This window comes from Trichomycterus rosablanca, chromosome 10, assembly GCF_030014385.1.
Source record: "Trichomycterus rosablanca isolate fTriRos1 chromosome 10, fTriRos1.hap1, whole genome shotgun sequence".
NCBI lineage: Eukaryota > Metazoa > Chordata > Actinopteri > Siluriformes > Trichomycteridae > Trichomycterus > Trichomycterus rosablanca.
Genome location: NC_085997.1, coordinates 15,896,431 through 15,912,220, shown reverse-complemented (window position 1 = coordinate 15,912,220; position 15,790 = coordinate 15,896,431). Strand labels below are relative to the sequence as shown.

The 15,790-nt window shown below is 39.2% G+C and overlaps 1 protein-coding gene across 1 annotated transcript; it reads right to left on the bottom strand.

Moving 5' to 3' along the window:
* Nucleotides 1-2,723: 2,723 nt before the first annotated feature.
* On the bottom strand, nucleotides 2,724-4,289 carry gpr142 (G protein-coupled receptor 142). The gene is made up of 2 exons (XM_063003926.1): nucleotides 4,151-4,289; nucleotides 2,724-3,664 (listed from the first exon to the last, which is right to left on the bottom strand). Exons 1-2 carry the CDS (start codon nucleotides 4,287-4,289, stop codon nucleotides 2,724-2,726), a joined length of 1,080 nt encoding a protein of 359 aa, XP_062859996.1.
* Between the last annotated feature and the right edge of the window lie 11,501 nt (nucleotides 4,290-15,790).

Genomic DNA, 15,790 nt, shown 5'->3' with positions numbered 1-15,790 from the left:
TTTCTCATTTTGTCTCTCATAGTTGAAGTGTAGCTATGATGAAAATTACAGACCTCTCTCATCTTTCTAAGTAGGAGAACCTGCACAATCAGTGGCTGACTAAATACTTTTTGGCCACACTGTACTTTCATACTGAATGTATTTTATTTGTTACTAACTTTAAATGTTTTTTTAAATAGGCAAAATTATAAAAAAATCTAGAAACAGTTTATTAACATTAAAATATTTTTCTAAGGGATATCATACTAAGAAATATCTAAATGTTTAATAATACAAATATATCATTTTATGGTAGTTCTAATGGTCTCCATTGACATGGAAGTAAATAGTGAGTGTGACCTGGTGTGTTCAGTGAAGAATATAACATGTTTGCTTAGTGGGGACTTCAATCCTGATGCACCCAAATGCATCCCAAACTGAAAGCTCCATCGAGTCCCATTTCATCATGAACCAACAACAAGCTAGCATGTTTACTTACGAGTGAAAAAAACACTGCATCATCTCTTTCTGTTACTCTCACAGGGTTCAGAAAAAGCAATTCTGTGTAAAATATGTTCTGGTCTACTTAGTAGCACAAACAGTACAACCTGAACAGCAAGGCTTTTTGGGGATAAAAATTATATATCTCAAACAACTTAAACTGCATTACAAACCCCTTATTTAAAAAAAAATGCAATAAAAACAAACGTTACATTTGTTAATTCTCTTCAACCTTAGCGTTTCTGCATAGAATTAATGCGGGATATTCCGCTAGCACACCAATGCCGAGATTCTGAACACTTTTGTTCGAATCTTGGCTCTGCCACCGGTTGGCTGGGCACCATCTAGCTGGCACAATTGACAGTGCCTGCAGCAGACGATAATTGGCCACCAGTTTTGCTGGGTAGGATGACTGGATTAAGTAGGTGGGGTCTCCAAATGCTGTGTAAGGACCCTGGTTAGCAGATAAAGGCGCCTGTGCAGAAAGCATGGGTGAAAAGAAGGGGTCCGCTAGGGACTGCGCACGGGTCGGAGAAGGCGGGAGCAGAAATATACCCTCCTCAAATGCAATCAGGGATCTCCAGCAGCGGAAGACAGATTGAATACGCTAAATTGGGAGAAAAGGGGGAGAAAATGCATAAATAAATAGAAAAAAAAGTATTGATATATGGATTTTACATTGTGGAATAGTGTTTCAGGTTTTATTTCTTAATACAAATGCAGACTGTGTTAATGCAGCAGAAAACCTATTCACTGACTGACAAGTGTTTCCCAAAGTATTGCAGCATTGTTACATCAGTAACAGAAGCATTTTGGTTTATTGGAGTGCCGTTGGGGGATTAAAGGTCATAGGCATTCATTACTGTTTTTTTTCTTTCTTTATGGTTTGCTCTTTTTACACAGGGGTTTTCCAGTCTTTTAATAATGTTATGGACCGTAGATGGTAAAATTTCTATATTTCTTTCTATTATGCATTGAGAACCATTGTTTTAAAACTTTTTTGACAGGCATCAAATTAAAACATTGTATATATTTAAAAAAATTAAGTTAATAAGACATTAAATATTTCTCCTTTGTGCTGTTAACAAACACTTGTACAACACAGTTTTCAAATAACTTTCTGTTTTACTTAGCATTTACCCAATGTCCCAATTTTTAATTGGGTTTGTACAACTATATGTCTTTGCACAATGATACAAATATATACAAATATAAAAATGTAAGCAAATCCAAATATACTGTGTTAACACAAACTTATTTAACTTTACAAATCATAGTGACAGCATATTATCACTAAAATAATAATAGATACTTTTCTTTAACCTACATTTTAGTCTTTCTGGGTCATTTAGTCTTTCTGCATTTGTGTGGAATAACTGTCAAATTTACTCTGAAAGCGTCCACATGTATCTGTCTTTACCTTGATTTTCTTCCTATTTCACTTTTAAACTTGTGTTATAGCTCGAAGTGCTGAGAAATTGTAAGAATCATAAGTCTAAAATGCTTATTTAAAAAAAAAAGCCTAATGTGACAATGTATTAAAAGAATGACATAGAAACTCTAAACCTCTCTTAATTATTACTGCTCATAAGTTCTCTCCACTAATAAAACTCCTCACTTGTTTTAGTAAAAACGCCACACTCTACAGGAAATAATGGCACAGCCAGTGCAAAAGCGTTCATGTGAATGCGCACTTACTGAACTCACTAAGGAATACGGTATTCCAAGATCAAACATCTCCGCAATAAAGAACAAAACAATGAAGAAGTAAAGGTATTTCAGTGTTTTTTTTAAATATTTGTGTTATTTTCAGTGTATAAGCGTCAAAAACAACCCCATTATTTTACATTAGCCTAAAATATATGCAGTTCCACAGGACCATGGAACACATTAACAGGTTTCCCATACATCCTTATGGGGAAAAATAACTTAAAACTCAACGTCTTTAAAACTCCTCGCCACTCCCAGAACCAATTGACGTTGAGTTTTAAGGTACCACTGTATTTAAATTTGGTATCCCCCTTCAACATGGTAGTAACTTCTGAATACAGCAATTATTATCAATATTATTCTCTACTGATTTAGTAAAAAAAGAACAAACATTTTAAAATGTTTTCTAAAAAATTGTGTAATCTTATTTAAAAAATACGTTCACAGGACTGCATGTTATAGACTCATTTTACTCTTTACTTATTATAATATTTTTTAGACTTTTGCATGAAAATATTGTTTTTTCCGGTGATTTAGGAAGAGTCCCAAGCAAGACTGACATGTCTGTTACAGCGCTTGGCACCACTAGCCAGGGATGAGTTTGAGGTGTTAGCAGAGGCATTTCTATGTTGATAGGGTCTTCGTGGATGATGTAGTGACCCCCGAAAAAGCAGTACATCTTTCACAGCCCTTCTGAAGTGCTTACTGACGAAGCAGTAGAGGAAAAAGTTCACAGCTGTGTTAAGCATGGCGAGCATGTTGGCCAGGTCATATGCCAAGTGCACACGCCAGTCACGATGCACTGGTGAAACGTAAAGGTGGTACAGTACAACAACTGTGCGAGGTGCCCACAGAACAGCAAACACTGACGTAATTGCCAGAAGCATGGCTGTGGTTTTACTCAGTCTGCCTCCTGGTGGCACTTGTGGCTGCTGCCTAGTTTCATCCTGGCACCGGTGCTGGCGTTTTCTCAGATGCAGCACAATGAGAGAGTTCAGCACCAGGAATATACTGCATGGCAAAAAGTAGATGATAGTCGCATGAGTCCAGATGAGAGCAAAATCGACAGTATTAGGTGGCCGACTAACCCTCCACATGTCTGACCACCAGAAGAAAGGCACTCCAGATGCCAGAGCCAGTGCCAGAACAGCACCAATGATGCGCCTTGCCCGTGCCGGGTAGCTGATCTGGCGGTGAAGCAGTGGGTGGCACAGCGCCACATAGCGGTCAACGGTAAGAGGCACGGTAGCCCAGATGGAGGCGTGGTTGGCGGCAAACTCCAGCATGCTGACTGAGTGGAGCAGAATCGAAGGTACATCACGGTGGAACACAGCCGTCTCCAATATGAAGCCCACAAAGATGATGAAAAGCTGGCTAAGCAGATCGGAGCCGGTCAGTGCCAACAGGTAGACGTATAGGGCTTTCTGAGTGCGTGTTGCCAAACGAGACAGAGCCACCAATGTTAGGATGTTTACTATAGAAGAGGGAGGAAGAAGGTTAGAAGATTAGAAAGATTAGAAAGAGAGGAGGGAGAAGAGTAAGTAAATATTAAAGGGATATAGAGGTGCAAAGGTGTGAAAATCATAAATTGGAAAATCAGAAGTTTAAATGAATATAAATAGATATCAGGCCATTCAAATTTACTTGGTGAAATTGCCACTGCAATGTTTGCCCACTAAAATGTCAAATGTTAAAGAAAAAAAAGTCATTTTTTGATTGCTATGACTCTGAAATAGTCTTTGACAATCACCATACAACTATAACAACACTATTAATTCTTTATCAATGCCAATTAATAACTACATACCATTTTTTCTGGAATTTCTCAAAAGAATCCAGAAATATAACACAGTATTTCCTGCATAATCGTGACAGGCCACATCATAGCTCAAGCCACAGTAAAAAAATCTAAGTTAATTTAGATTGTTAATGTAATTAGCAGACTGCTTAAATGTCCTACCTGGAACTCCGATACACAGCAGGATGCAGTAGTAGGTGATAGCGATGTAGCCGATCACACACTCTGATCTTTGGTACTCATCAGTGCTTGGCATCCCATCCTGGTGGCTAAGCAAAGTGTCATTATGCCAGTCGATCATGGCCCTTAAGATTCTTCTGTGCCAAGACAGATAAAAAGTAGAAATGAACAGAGGTGGCAAAGTAAACATATTCCTGACTCACAATGAATACTGTGATAAATTTTAAAATGTTACTAAAAACACTTCTAAAAAAAAGTTGGGGTATTTTGTTATATTTGTATATATAAAAGGCATAACATTATGACCACTGACAGGTGAAGTGAATAACACTGATTATCTCTTCATCACAGCACCTGTTAGTGGGTGGGATATATTAGGCAGCAAGTGAACATTTTATCCTCAAAGTTGATGTGTTAGAAAAATGGACAAGCGTAAAGATTTGAGCGAGTTTGACAAGAGCCAAATTGTGATGGCTAGACAACTGAGTCAGAGCATCTTCAAAACTGCAGCTCTTGTGGGGTGTTCCCGGTCTGCAGTGGTCAGTATCTATCAAAAGTGGTCCAAGGAAGGAACAGTGGTAAACCGGCGACAGGGTCATGGGTGGCCAAGGCTCATTGATGCACGTGGGGAGCGAAGGCTGGCCCGTGTGGTTCCAGCAGACGAGTTACTGTAGCTACTGTCCATGGAGGCCCCACCTCGGAATTTACAGGAGTTAAAGGATCTGCTGCTAACATCTTGGTGCCAGATACCACAGCACACCTTCAGGGGTTTAGTGGAGTCCATGCCTCAACAGGTCAGGGCTGTTTTGGCAGCAAAAGGGGGACCAACACACTATTAGGAAGGTGGTCATAATGGTCATAATGTTATGCCTGATCGGTGTATATGATGCATGCAGCACAATGAAAACAGGGGCATGTTTAGATCTACAATAGAATAGAATGCTTTTATTTGTCATATATACATATACATGTGTATACATGTACAGTACAATTCTTTCTTCGCATGTCCAAGCTTGTTTGGAAGCTGGGGTCAGAGCGCAGGGTCAGCCAGCATATGGTGCCCCTGGAGCAGAGCGGTTAAGGGCCTTGCTCAAGGGCCCAACAGTGGCTGCATGGCAGAGCTGGGATTTGAACTCTCAATCTTTCAGTTGATAGCCCAAAGCTCTACCCACTAGGTTACTACTCTCCTATGCATATGGAATAGTGTTATCGAATTTCTCATTAACGTTAATTGTTTAAATACAAATAAGCCCGCTCTGGTTTTAGAGTACTGAGGTTTTGCTTTAAACAGGGTTTTTGGCTTTATACTCTTGACCCACTTTCAAACCATGACTTGTGTGTGTTATCCAGTTTTCATCTTGAGTAAAATTAGTTTTTGCAAACGTCTTCACCTCGCCAAGGACTATTGATTGGCCAGTCTTAATCATACTGCCTAAGCACTGGTGATTACAACAATGAAGAGGACTGTAGAGCACCGAATACAACACTAAGTCATTCCCTTCCACTGACATGCAGATAACATGTTGGCTGAATTTACAGCCGGGAACATTGAGCTTTCTTGCTTAGGTGGACAGATTCAGAAAATAAAGAAGTAATAGAGAGAGCAGCAAGGATATGTCTGCTGTCAGGCTGTAATTGGTTTACTTCTGTGCTGGAGGTTGAAGTTAAGGATAATTTGTGAGGTTATTTGTGACTCTGTTGGGGTTGAATGTGCTGAACTCCTTGATTGGGAGCTCAACAGTGGCAAATTGGCAGATGTAAGACTTGAACCAGTAACCTTTTGATCAATAGTGCAATACATTACCCCCTAAGGTACCACTGCCCTATTCAGGGAGAAATCATGATGCACACATGCCAAACTCCACAAAGACCCCAGATCTTGTGTTGCTTTGCACCCCTATCTATTAGGTGTTTACGTGTGCTTAAAAGTGAATTGTGATTTATAGTCATTAGGTATTTATGCTATGTCAGTTCACACGTTCAGTGGTTCAGACTTTGTCAATAATCACTGGTTTCTTGCTTTATTAGCATCAATACGTCCTTGAGCACTAATTACTAGTGGCCCAAGTGTTAGTTGGGTCAGGTGTTCATGCATGCATACCATACCACATGCACCAGATTGTGATTTTGTTGATGGTTTACGTCACCACAGTTACAAAAGCAAAAAAAAAAAAAAGGGGCTCAGGTGGCGCAGCAGTAAAACACGCTGGAACACCAGAGCTTACATCTCTGGCAGGCTGGGCACCTACATGAACAACGATTGGCTGTTGTTCAAGGAAAGGGTGCCGGAGGGGATTCTTCATAACTGATAAAATAACGACCTCTGCTGGCTGATTGATGGCGCCTGCACAGAGACAAGGGATAATGAGGATCAGTGTGTGTCTCTCCATATGCAAAGCTGATCCACATGAACTCACCTTGTGCAGGTGAAGAGATGCTACTGCACACGTGTTAAAGGGGGGCGTGTGTTTGTCTCCTTAACCAGGGTGGAGATCAACATCAGTAGATAGGAAGCGTAATGCAATAGGGGGATTGGATACGACTAAAGGCAATTTTTTTTTATGTTTTAAAGTTTTTCATGCAACTTGCTAGATACGTTTGGAAGAAACTTAAGTAGATCAGTCACTCCTAGGTCATTTCAAAACATTGTTTTTTTTTTTTTTTTTTTATATCTGAAGATAAAAGCTCTCACAGTGAAGTTAAAATGCATTAACATTATTAACTATTTTTGTACTGTTGTATTTAAAGTTTTTAGTCCTGCAGCATATGCAGCATCATGCCCATCGGATGGAGCTGCAGATGGCTATCTGTGGCAATCTCCTTACACAGACAGTATCTGCATCTCATCAGCAGTAATACACTGCAGCTGGGAAAGCCATTTAAATACAGATCTCATTGCGCTCTACCTTTGTGACTTTGTGTTGTATGGTGTCCATGCCTCACTGGCATCTTTTGTTTCCACTCGCATTCTTTTATCTTATTCTTTGATCCATTTAGCAATACAGAGTAATCACCCTGACAGAGCAAGCTGCCTCCAGCAGCGCTTTAAGCTGAGCCTCACAAGCTGCGACAGTGATGTAGTGGCTGATCCACTCTTTTTGTCGCCTGTTGTATCCTAAACTCCTCTCTTTGTTGTCTCTTTTTTTCCAAAAACTTGAGTTTACACAGATGGACTGAGTAGGTAGCACTGTGATAACTCAGATTCACCTTTCCTTCTTTATCTACATTTTTCCTACTTTCCTCTGTGGTCATGTGTTTCGCTGGGGACGTGTCACCAATGTCCCTGTGGGGCAAGCACATGGCCACCTGAGTTTTCTTCTTTGCTGGGGACAGCATAGGCTTACGTCACTCTCGGGTGAACGTTTCTTTTCTGGGCGAGCGCATAGAATGTGATGTCCTCTACTCCACTAATCTGCTTGTCTATCTGTTTAATCATCTCTCTGCTTAGTGCTGTGGTTTGTTTTGATTATTCATTCCTGTTACTTTGGCCATCCATTATTTTGTAGTTTCTTTTGTCTTTAGCCCCAGTACTGTCCTGTCTTGGTTAAGCATCCTGAACATTGAATTCATCTGCAGTGTTCTTGCAGGTCACACGACCCACCCTGTTACACCAGTATGTGTTTTAGTTGCTAAATTTGCACCAGAATAGGTTGACTTTAGTAACAATCTGCAAGAGGGAAATATTTCTTCACAACACTCTACTTTATAATGTATGTAGGTTAACAGAAAAGTAATGTGGAGTGGTGAGATCCCAAATGTTATGGCTGATTACTGGTTTATAATTAAAATCCCATTTGCACATATATCACACGTTTCATAATGTGATTAAAAAAGAATTTCACAAAAACTGTGGTTGCTGATCTGAGAATAGAAACATGCTGGTACATGTGAATATTGGTTTTGTAGATACCCCTGGGAAATCTAAAAAGGATGTGTTGAATTATCTCCTGACGCTGGACTGCCATTTGGATGCTCTTGATTAAACTGAAAAATCTATTCACACCCACTATATATGCATTAGCAAGATGCAGCAAAACAAGCAAATGGTTCATTATAGTACATTTAGAGCATTTACTAAAGATATTTATGTGTTCATGGATTTCTGGTTGAGTTTTAAAGAGTAATCCACAACAAATACATTCCCATATACTTAGTAGAGCGACTGGCCATGAAGGGTTAAGCGAAATAACTCAGAAAATATGTGCTTGATTTAAGAATGTCATCTGAGCTCACAGTGTAACCCACAGAAGGGGATGGACAAGGGTGATGTTTTCTTTGCTTGCACCAGTTCACATGCTTGGGGTCATCCATGCTTGCAGCATAACCCTATTTGAACAGGAAAGTAGTGTCTCAAACATGAGAAGAACAGTTTAAACACACTGATGTATTTGCAGCTGTGAGGGATGAACTGGGGCTCTTTTCAAAAATTATTTTGGGAATTGCTCCAGTACTGCTTGTTACAATAGCACTTGTATTTTTAACAGCACACCGTGAGACCTGTGAACGCATAAAAGCTTTGTTCTGTCAGTTTGGTAGCAAAAGGAGATTAATAGCTGGGAACATCTTGTCTTAAATTGCTTACCAAACCATTGACATTTATAAGACTGAATGTGTAGCCTCAGGTGCTATTGTTCAGAGCTGAACGGACGTGCTGATGTACTAGTGTATAGGGTGCAAAAAGGCTTCTGAGACGAGACCAGGTTTCGGTCTTTCTGCGCTACACCGCTCTCTTAATTATTAATGCTGGGTCTCAGTGTCTGAAACTATAACCACGCTCAAGGGCAATGGCATAACCACAATGTCCCTATCAGTAGAAGAGAACGGAACATTTAATTAAAGAATGAAGTAATAGTAAAAAGACTGCTTTGCAAATTCATACAGGATCTATGTTTCTATATTGCTGTTCCTACAACAATACATGCTTTTAAAATGTTTCTTCACAAGCTCTACACAATTTAACAGCACCTGGGTTCTGGGGACCTGGGTTCAAACCTTGTCTTTACTCACTGTGTATGAGTGTGAAAGGAAATGGATGAGTATGTGACACCCTGCACAAACCTGCTTGACCCAGGGACAGTGATAGCTCAGTGGTTAAGGTGCTGGAATAGTAGTTGAAAGGTCCCTGATTTAAGTCCACACCAGTTGCTACTTCAGCATGACCCTTTACTTTGCAATATGCAATCCAAGCTTTGGATAAAAGCGTCTGCTAATGACGTAAATGTAAATGCGCTAGTGTTCATTGGGTTGTGCTGGAACCACTGTGGTCCTGATTCTGACAGGCCATTTACGTTGGGATATCTATATTTAGGTATGGTACGGTGACATGTAACATCAAAAATCAAGGGTAGATTGATTGATTGATTTTATTAAACCATTTCATATTTTTTTAAATAATTAATGAATCTAAAAAAAACTCTTAAAACATATTTTACTTCGTCATTATGGATGAATAATTACAGACTAATGGGTAAAATGGAAATTATGTCTATACAAAAATACTAATAATAATTTAGCAACACAGTAAAGTGTGTAACAAGTCAGGTGGTCTGAATACATTGAAGGAAAAAATGTGTCAAAAATAAACCTATAGCCACCTAGATTACTAAACTGGTGGTATCGTAAGTTCTATAATATTACTTACCTTTGTGGCTTGACCTCCTACTACAGTGTATCACAAAAGTGAGTACACCCCTCACATTTCTGCAAATATTTCATTATATCTTTTCATGGGACAACACTATAGACATGAAACTTGGATATAACTTAGAGTAGTCAGTGTACAGCTTGTATAGCAGTGTAGATTTACTGTCTTCTGAAAATAACTCAACACACAGCCATTAATGTCTAAATAGCTGGCAACATAAGTGAGTACACCCCACAGTGAACATGTCCAAATTGTGCCCAAATGTGTCGTTGTCCCTCCCTGGTGTCATGTGTCAAGGTCCCAGGTGTAAATGGGGAGCAGGGCTGTTAAATTTGGTGTTTTGGGTACAATTCTCTCATACTGGCCACTGGATATTCAACATGGCACCTCATGGCAAAGAACTCTCTGAGGATGTGAGAAATAGAATTGTTGCTCTCCACAAAGATGGCCTGGGCTATAAGAAGATTGCTAACACCCTGGAACTGAGCTACAGCATGGTGGCCAAGGTCATACAGCGGTTTTCCAGGACAGGTTCCACTCGGAACAGGCTTCGCCAGGGTCGACCAAAGAAGTTGAGTCCACGTGTCCGGCGTCATATCCAGAGGTTGGCTTTAAAAAATAGACACATGAGTGCTGGAGGTTGAAGACGTGGGAGGTCAGCCTGTCAGTGCTCAGACCATACGCCGCACACTGCATCAACTCGGTCTGCATGGTCGTCCTCCCAGAAGGAAGCTGACGCACAAGAAAGCCCGCAAACAGTTTGCTGAAGACAAGCAGTCCAAGAACATGGATTACTGGAATGCCCTGTGGTCTGACGAGACCAAGATAAAATTGTTTGGCTTAGATGGTGTCCAGCATGTGTGGCGGCGCCCTGGTGAGAAGTACCAAGACAACTGTATCTTGCCTACAGTCAAGCATGGTGGTGGTAGCATCATGGTTTTGGGCTGCATGAGTGTTGCTGGCACTGGGGAGCTGCAGTTCATTGAGGGAAACATGAATTCCAACATGTACTGTGACATTCTGAAACAGAGCATGATCCCCTCCTCTCGAAAACTGGGCCTCATGGCAGTTTTCCAACAGGATAACGACCCCAAACACAACCTCCAAGATGACAACTGCCTTGCTGAGGAAGCTGAAGGTAAAGGTGATGGACTAAACCCAATTGAGCACCTGTGGCGCATCCTCAAGTGGAAGGTGGAGGAGTTCAAGGTGTCTAACATCCACCAGCTCCGTGATGTCATCATGGAGGAGTGGAAGAGGATTCCAGTAGCACCTGTGCAGCTCTGGTGAATTCCATGCCCAGGAGGGTTAAGGCAGTGCTGGATAATAATGGTGGTCACACAAAATATTGACACTTTGGGCACAATTTGGACATGTTCACTGTGGGGTGTACTCACTTATGTTGCCAGCTATTTAGACATTAATGGCTGTGTGTTGAGTTATTTTCAGAAGACAGTAAATCTACACTGCTATACAAGTTGTACACTGACTACTCTAAGTTAGATCCAAGTTTTATTTCTATAGTGTTGTCCCATGAAAAGATATAATAAAATATTTGCAGAAATGTGAGGGGTGTACTCACTTTTGTGATACACTGTATCTATATAGTGATTATAATCAAACCCTTTTCAGGGCAAATAGGCTTTTTAGGGGACTTGAGTAATTTTATGTTGCAATTGTGCTTGCTAATGATTCTGTTCTGTGGGTTTAATACAACCTGCACTGTACACCTGTCTGTTTTATAGTAAGTGTGTTTTTGCAGAAAAATAGCCTATGCTACTATATTTTGATCATTGTGAAACAATGGTCTCCTGCAAAAATCTAAACTGTCCTGTTAATACTTTATGCTGGGAGTAGAGGGTCTAGAGATGTAAATCCAAGTGTTACTCCGGTGAGCTTGCAGCTGCTGGAACATTGTTAACATTAATTGTTTATTATTATTTAATTAAATATTTAATTAATTTTAATGCTTTTACCCTGGTCAGGGTTGTGGTGAGTCCAATTTGCCTGGAATCATGGGCCGCAATGCAGTAACACACTTATACAGAGTGCCAATCCATCGCAGTGACTATCTGTGTATTTTATTTTTGAGAAGAATAACTTTTATTGTTATCTAAAAATTCTTAAGGCTTGTTAAGATTGGTATTGTTAAAAATTGTTTTAGAGCTATGTCTTCCTATGCATAAACATTATGATTATGACAGAGGCAATAGACCCAGGCTGTGATATTGCTGTCTGATTTGTAACTAAAATCACTTCAGTTTAGTTGGAATGTTTTTGTAAGTTTTTGGCTGCAGGATATAAATAAAGTGTTGGACAAATTTGCTAGCAATCATCCTTCTGGAATAAAAGTATTACAATAATACTTACAAGACCTGTGTTGGTTTAAAATATGAAAACAATAGGATACGTCTAGTTCAATGAAATTATAATAACCATTTTTGACACTTTCTTTTATATTTGAAGAATTACTAAAAATGAGACATAATCCTGGATGCAGAATGATTTTTTATCTCAAAAACAGAAAATACTTCTCTTTATTTTCTTATCCACATACTGTTGAAAGATTGATTTGGACTTTTAAGCTCTCTGTATACCAGCTTTATTAGTATGTCATATGACATACAATATAGACTCTATATATAGAGAGCCTAAATGTCCAAAACAATATTATATATATATGATTTTATAGATAGTGATAATGAAAACTAGATATAGAAAAAGAGAGACCTTCTTACCCTCAGGGCCCATGTGTGAAGTAAGGAGTCTGTAGCCCTATTAGAGCTTGTTTCTTTGGCCACAGATGAAGAGACAAGGTCCTTAAACAGTGAGCACATCACTGCAGCCAGACAGCCGGCTAGAGAGGAATGAGAGAAACAAAAGAACTCAGGGGAGGAGAGAGTGTGAAGAGGTGGAGGGAGGGATTAAAAACAAGTAGGGAAACAAATAGGGCTAAAATGTGTGAAAAGAAACAGTGGAGGAAAAAAGAGATGTAATGCCTTACAAAATATGTTAGTTCTACATCTATATTGTCATTGTCATTGGATTTGTACTTTCTTTTACAGCAGTATAATGGCTAACCTGTGCTTCCTTTATGAAGCTAACCACATGCAGCATAATAGTGAAAATGCAGCATAAAAGTTGAGTAGAGCACTGGCGTGAGTGTATACAGGAGGTTTATGTAATGTCTGTAATGTTTGTAATCTGTATGTATATGTAATGTAATCTGGTGTAATGTAATGTAATATGTAATCTAATATGTAATATCATGTTCAACCTACTAAAACCTTTTTAGTATTTGTCATCAGTACATCAGCATGTTTGTCATCAGTATTGCTGGCAAACATATAAAGCCAACAGCATCCTCTGATCAAAAAGTGTCCACTGATAAAAGATTAGAGAAAGATTACATTGTGCACAAAAACAAACAAGCTCTAGTCTCTATCTATATATAGTGTAAAACATTGGTGGCCTGCTCGCTTAATGAATCCAGATTTTTATCTGTATTAGTCACTAAGAGAGCTGGATGGGAATGGAATAAATTTATTACTGCAAGCGTTCATGGGAATATAAAATGTCTCACAAAATTGCTTGATCCAACAAAGACTAGCTATAATAATCTAAAAGGAATGAAGCACAGAAGTATCTGCACGTATAAATGCAGTATAAAAGACCACTCAACAATCTTAGTCATGCAAAATCCAAACAGTTTGGACTCCAAACAAAATAGTTCCATGAATAATCTGGACTTTTAAACAAAGATTACCTTCCTGCTTTGACATTTTGTCAAGGAACGCAAACATTATTCTGCTCTTTTTATTTATGTATTAAAAATGTCTTTTCAACTTCCCATCAGTCCCAAATTTAGATACGCTAACCTTTTTTAATGCATCTTATTATTTATTTATTTATTTATTTATTTATTTATTTATTTATTTATTTATTTATTTATTTATTTATTTATTTATTTATTTATTTATTTATTTATTAATTACTATTAGAAAATCTAAATTGATGACCATATTGTAAAGGGTGAAGTTGCACCTTGCTACTGAAGCATGAGGTGAAGCCCCACACCTACAAGAATGAAAAATTAACCTAAGTGCAGGATGCTTAACTCAAGGTGGATTAATAATTTGGCTAAAAGCCACTAACAAAAACATGAACAATAAAAATAAACAGAGTGACCAAAATAACAGAATAGGTTGTCAGAATATGACAGGCTACTCTGGCCATCTGCGACAAACCACTTTTTGAGAAAGGTAGAAGCACGAGTTGCACCCCTACCACACCAACCTACGTAGACTTACAGGTTCGCTGTCCCAAGGTGACTTTATCATGAGGCCCGAACCTACCACAACCTCGACCTGGTTTCTGTAAACAGATAAACATATGCTGACATGTCATACCCGCAGAAAAATGGACTGCACCAATTCCGGCATCACGGCTCCAGAGAAAAGCAGGCTCTAGAGAGAAACCATGGTATATAGAAACACTCCCACCTGGAGTAAATTAATACTTAGTGAGGTACAGGTGACTGGTCAGTTAAAGGGAACAGACACCTTAACCATTTGTGCCTTATTGCTTCCTTTGCTGGCCATAACAGGTTACACATGAGATTCAGAAATTATTCAGTCCCATTAACTGAATTTATTGTGTAGTAGATTTGTACCAAATCATTCCCATTTCCCTCTATTTTGAGCCCCATCACTCCATCACACACTTTGGCCTTCTTTGTAATCCAGTCCTCCAGGTATTCCATAATGTTGGGTCTTCCATTGCTCAAAAAGTATAACCCCAACTTGGTCGAAGGGCGAGTTAACTGGTGGGTTGAACCAGACTGCTCAGACCAGTGTCTCTAGTTCCAATAAGGCTAAATCTCAGTCCCATTTCCAAAGACTATCTTCTGGAAGTATTACAAATAAACAACTCACACTGGTGTCCTCTAATCTATGTTCAAGCATCTTGAACAATGCATACCTTAAATAATGACCCATAAATACCCATAATTAAAAACATGTTTTTGTTAAGTTTTTCAATGATTAATAATTAAGAACTGAAACCTCTTATTCACAAAAGTGTTCAGACTCTTTGCTGTGGCGAGCTTTATTGTGATCAGATGCACCCTGCTTGCTTTAATTATCTTTGCAGTGTTTGTAGAGCTCAATTTGTAGCAATTTGACACCTGGGTCTATAAGGGCCCACCATTTACAGTGCTTTTTCAGTACAAGGAACTATCTGGGAAATATCTAAGACTTCCAGCCTTCCCAGGACCACAGTGACCTCAATAATTAAAAAATTAAAAAAGCTTGGCACAGCCTTGAACTTTGTTATAGTTGTCATTGGGCCAAATTGGGCATCCTTGGTCAGATCCCAATGATCACTCTAAAAGCCACAAAAGGTTTGTGCAGACATGAGAAAACCATCTCTGCAGCACTTAATAAATCAGGCCTTTATGGACAAAAGCCACCGGTAAATAAAAAGTATATAACTGCTTGGAGTTTGCTAAACAACATGCAAAAGAACTCACAAGGCAACATAAGGAAAAGGATTTTCTAGTCTGTTTGCGATGAAAATTGAACTCAAGTACTAAGTACTATGTCTGGCAAAAAAACAGCATTTGGCTAATACCATCCCTATGCTAACACATGGTGTTTGCAGCATCATGCTATCGGAGTTGGGCAGGGACATAGAGAAAGGGGTAATAATTGAGGGATGGATAAAAAAATCTCCTATGCTGAGCTGGTTGTTTTCATCAACCACTACATTCTGGACAGGGTCATGGCAGGTCCTGTTTTACCGGGAATTACTGGGGGCAAGGCAGCCAGTTCATCAAAGAGCTTTGGCCATCCCCTCTTTCGGCCTCAGTGTTTAGATGCCTGGCTGACTGATAGGCCAAATCAGCAGTTGTGGAATAGCATAATAGACACATGTTTATTTATTCACACTCACAGTGGGCAAAATAGAGTAGCAAGTAC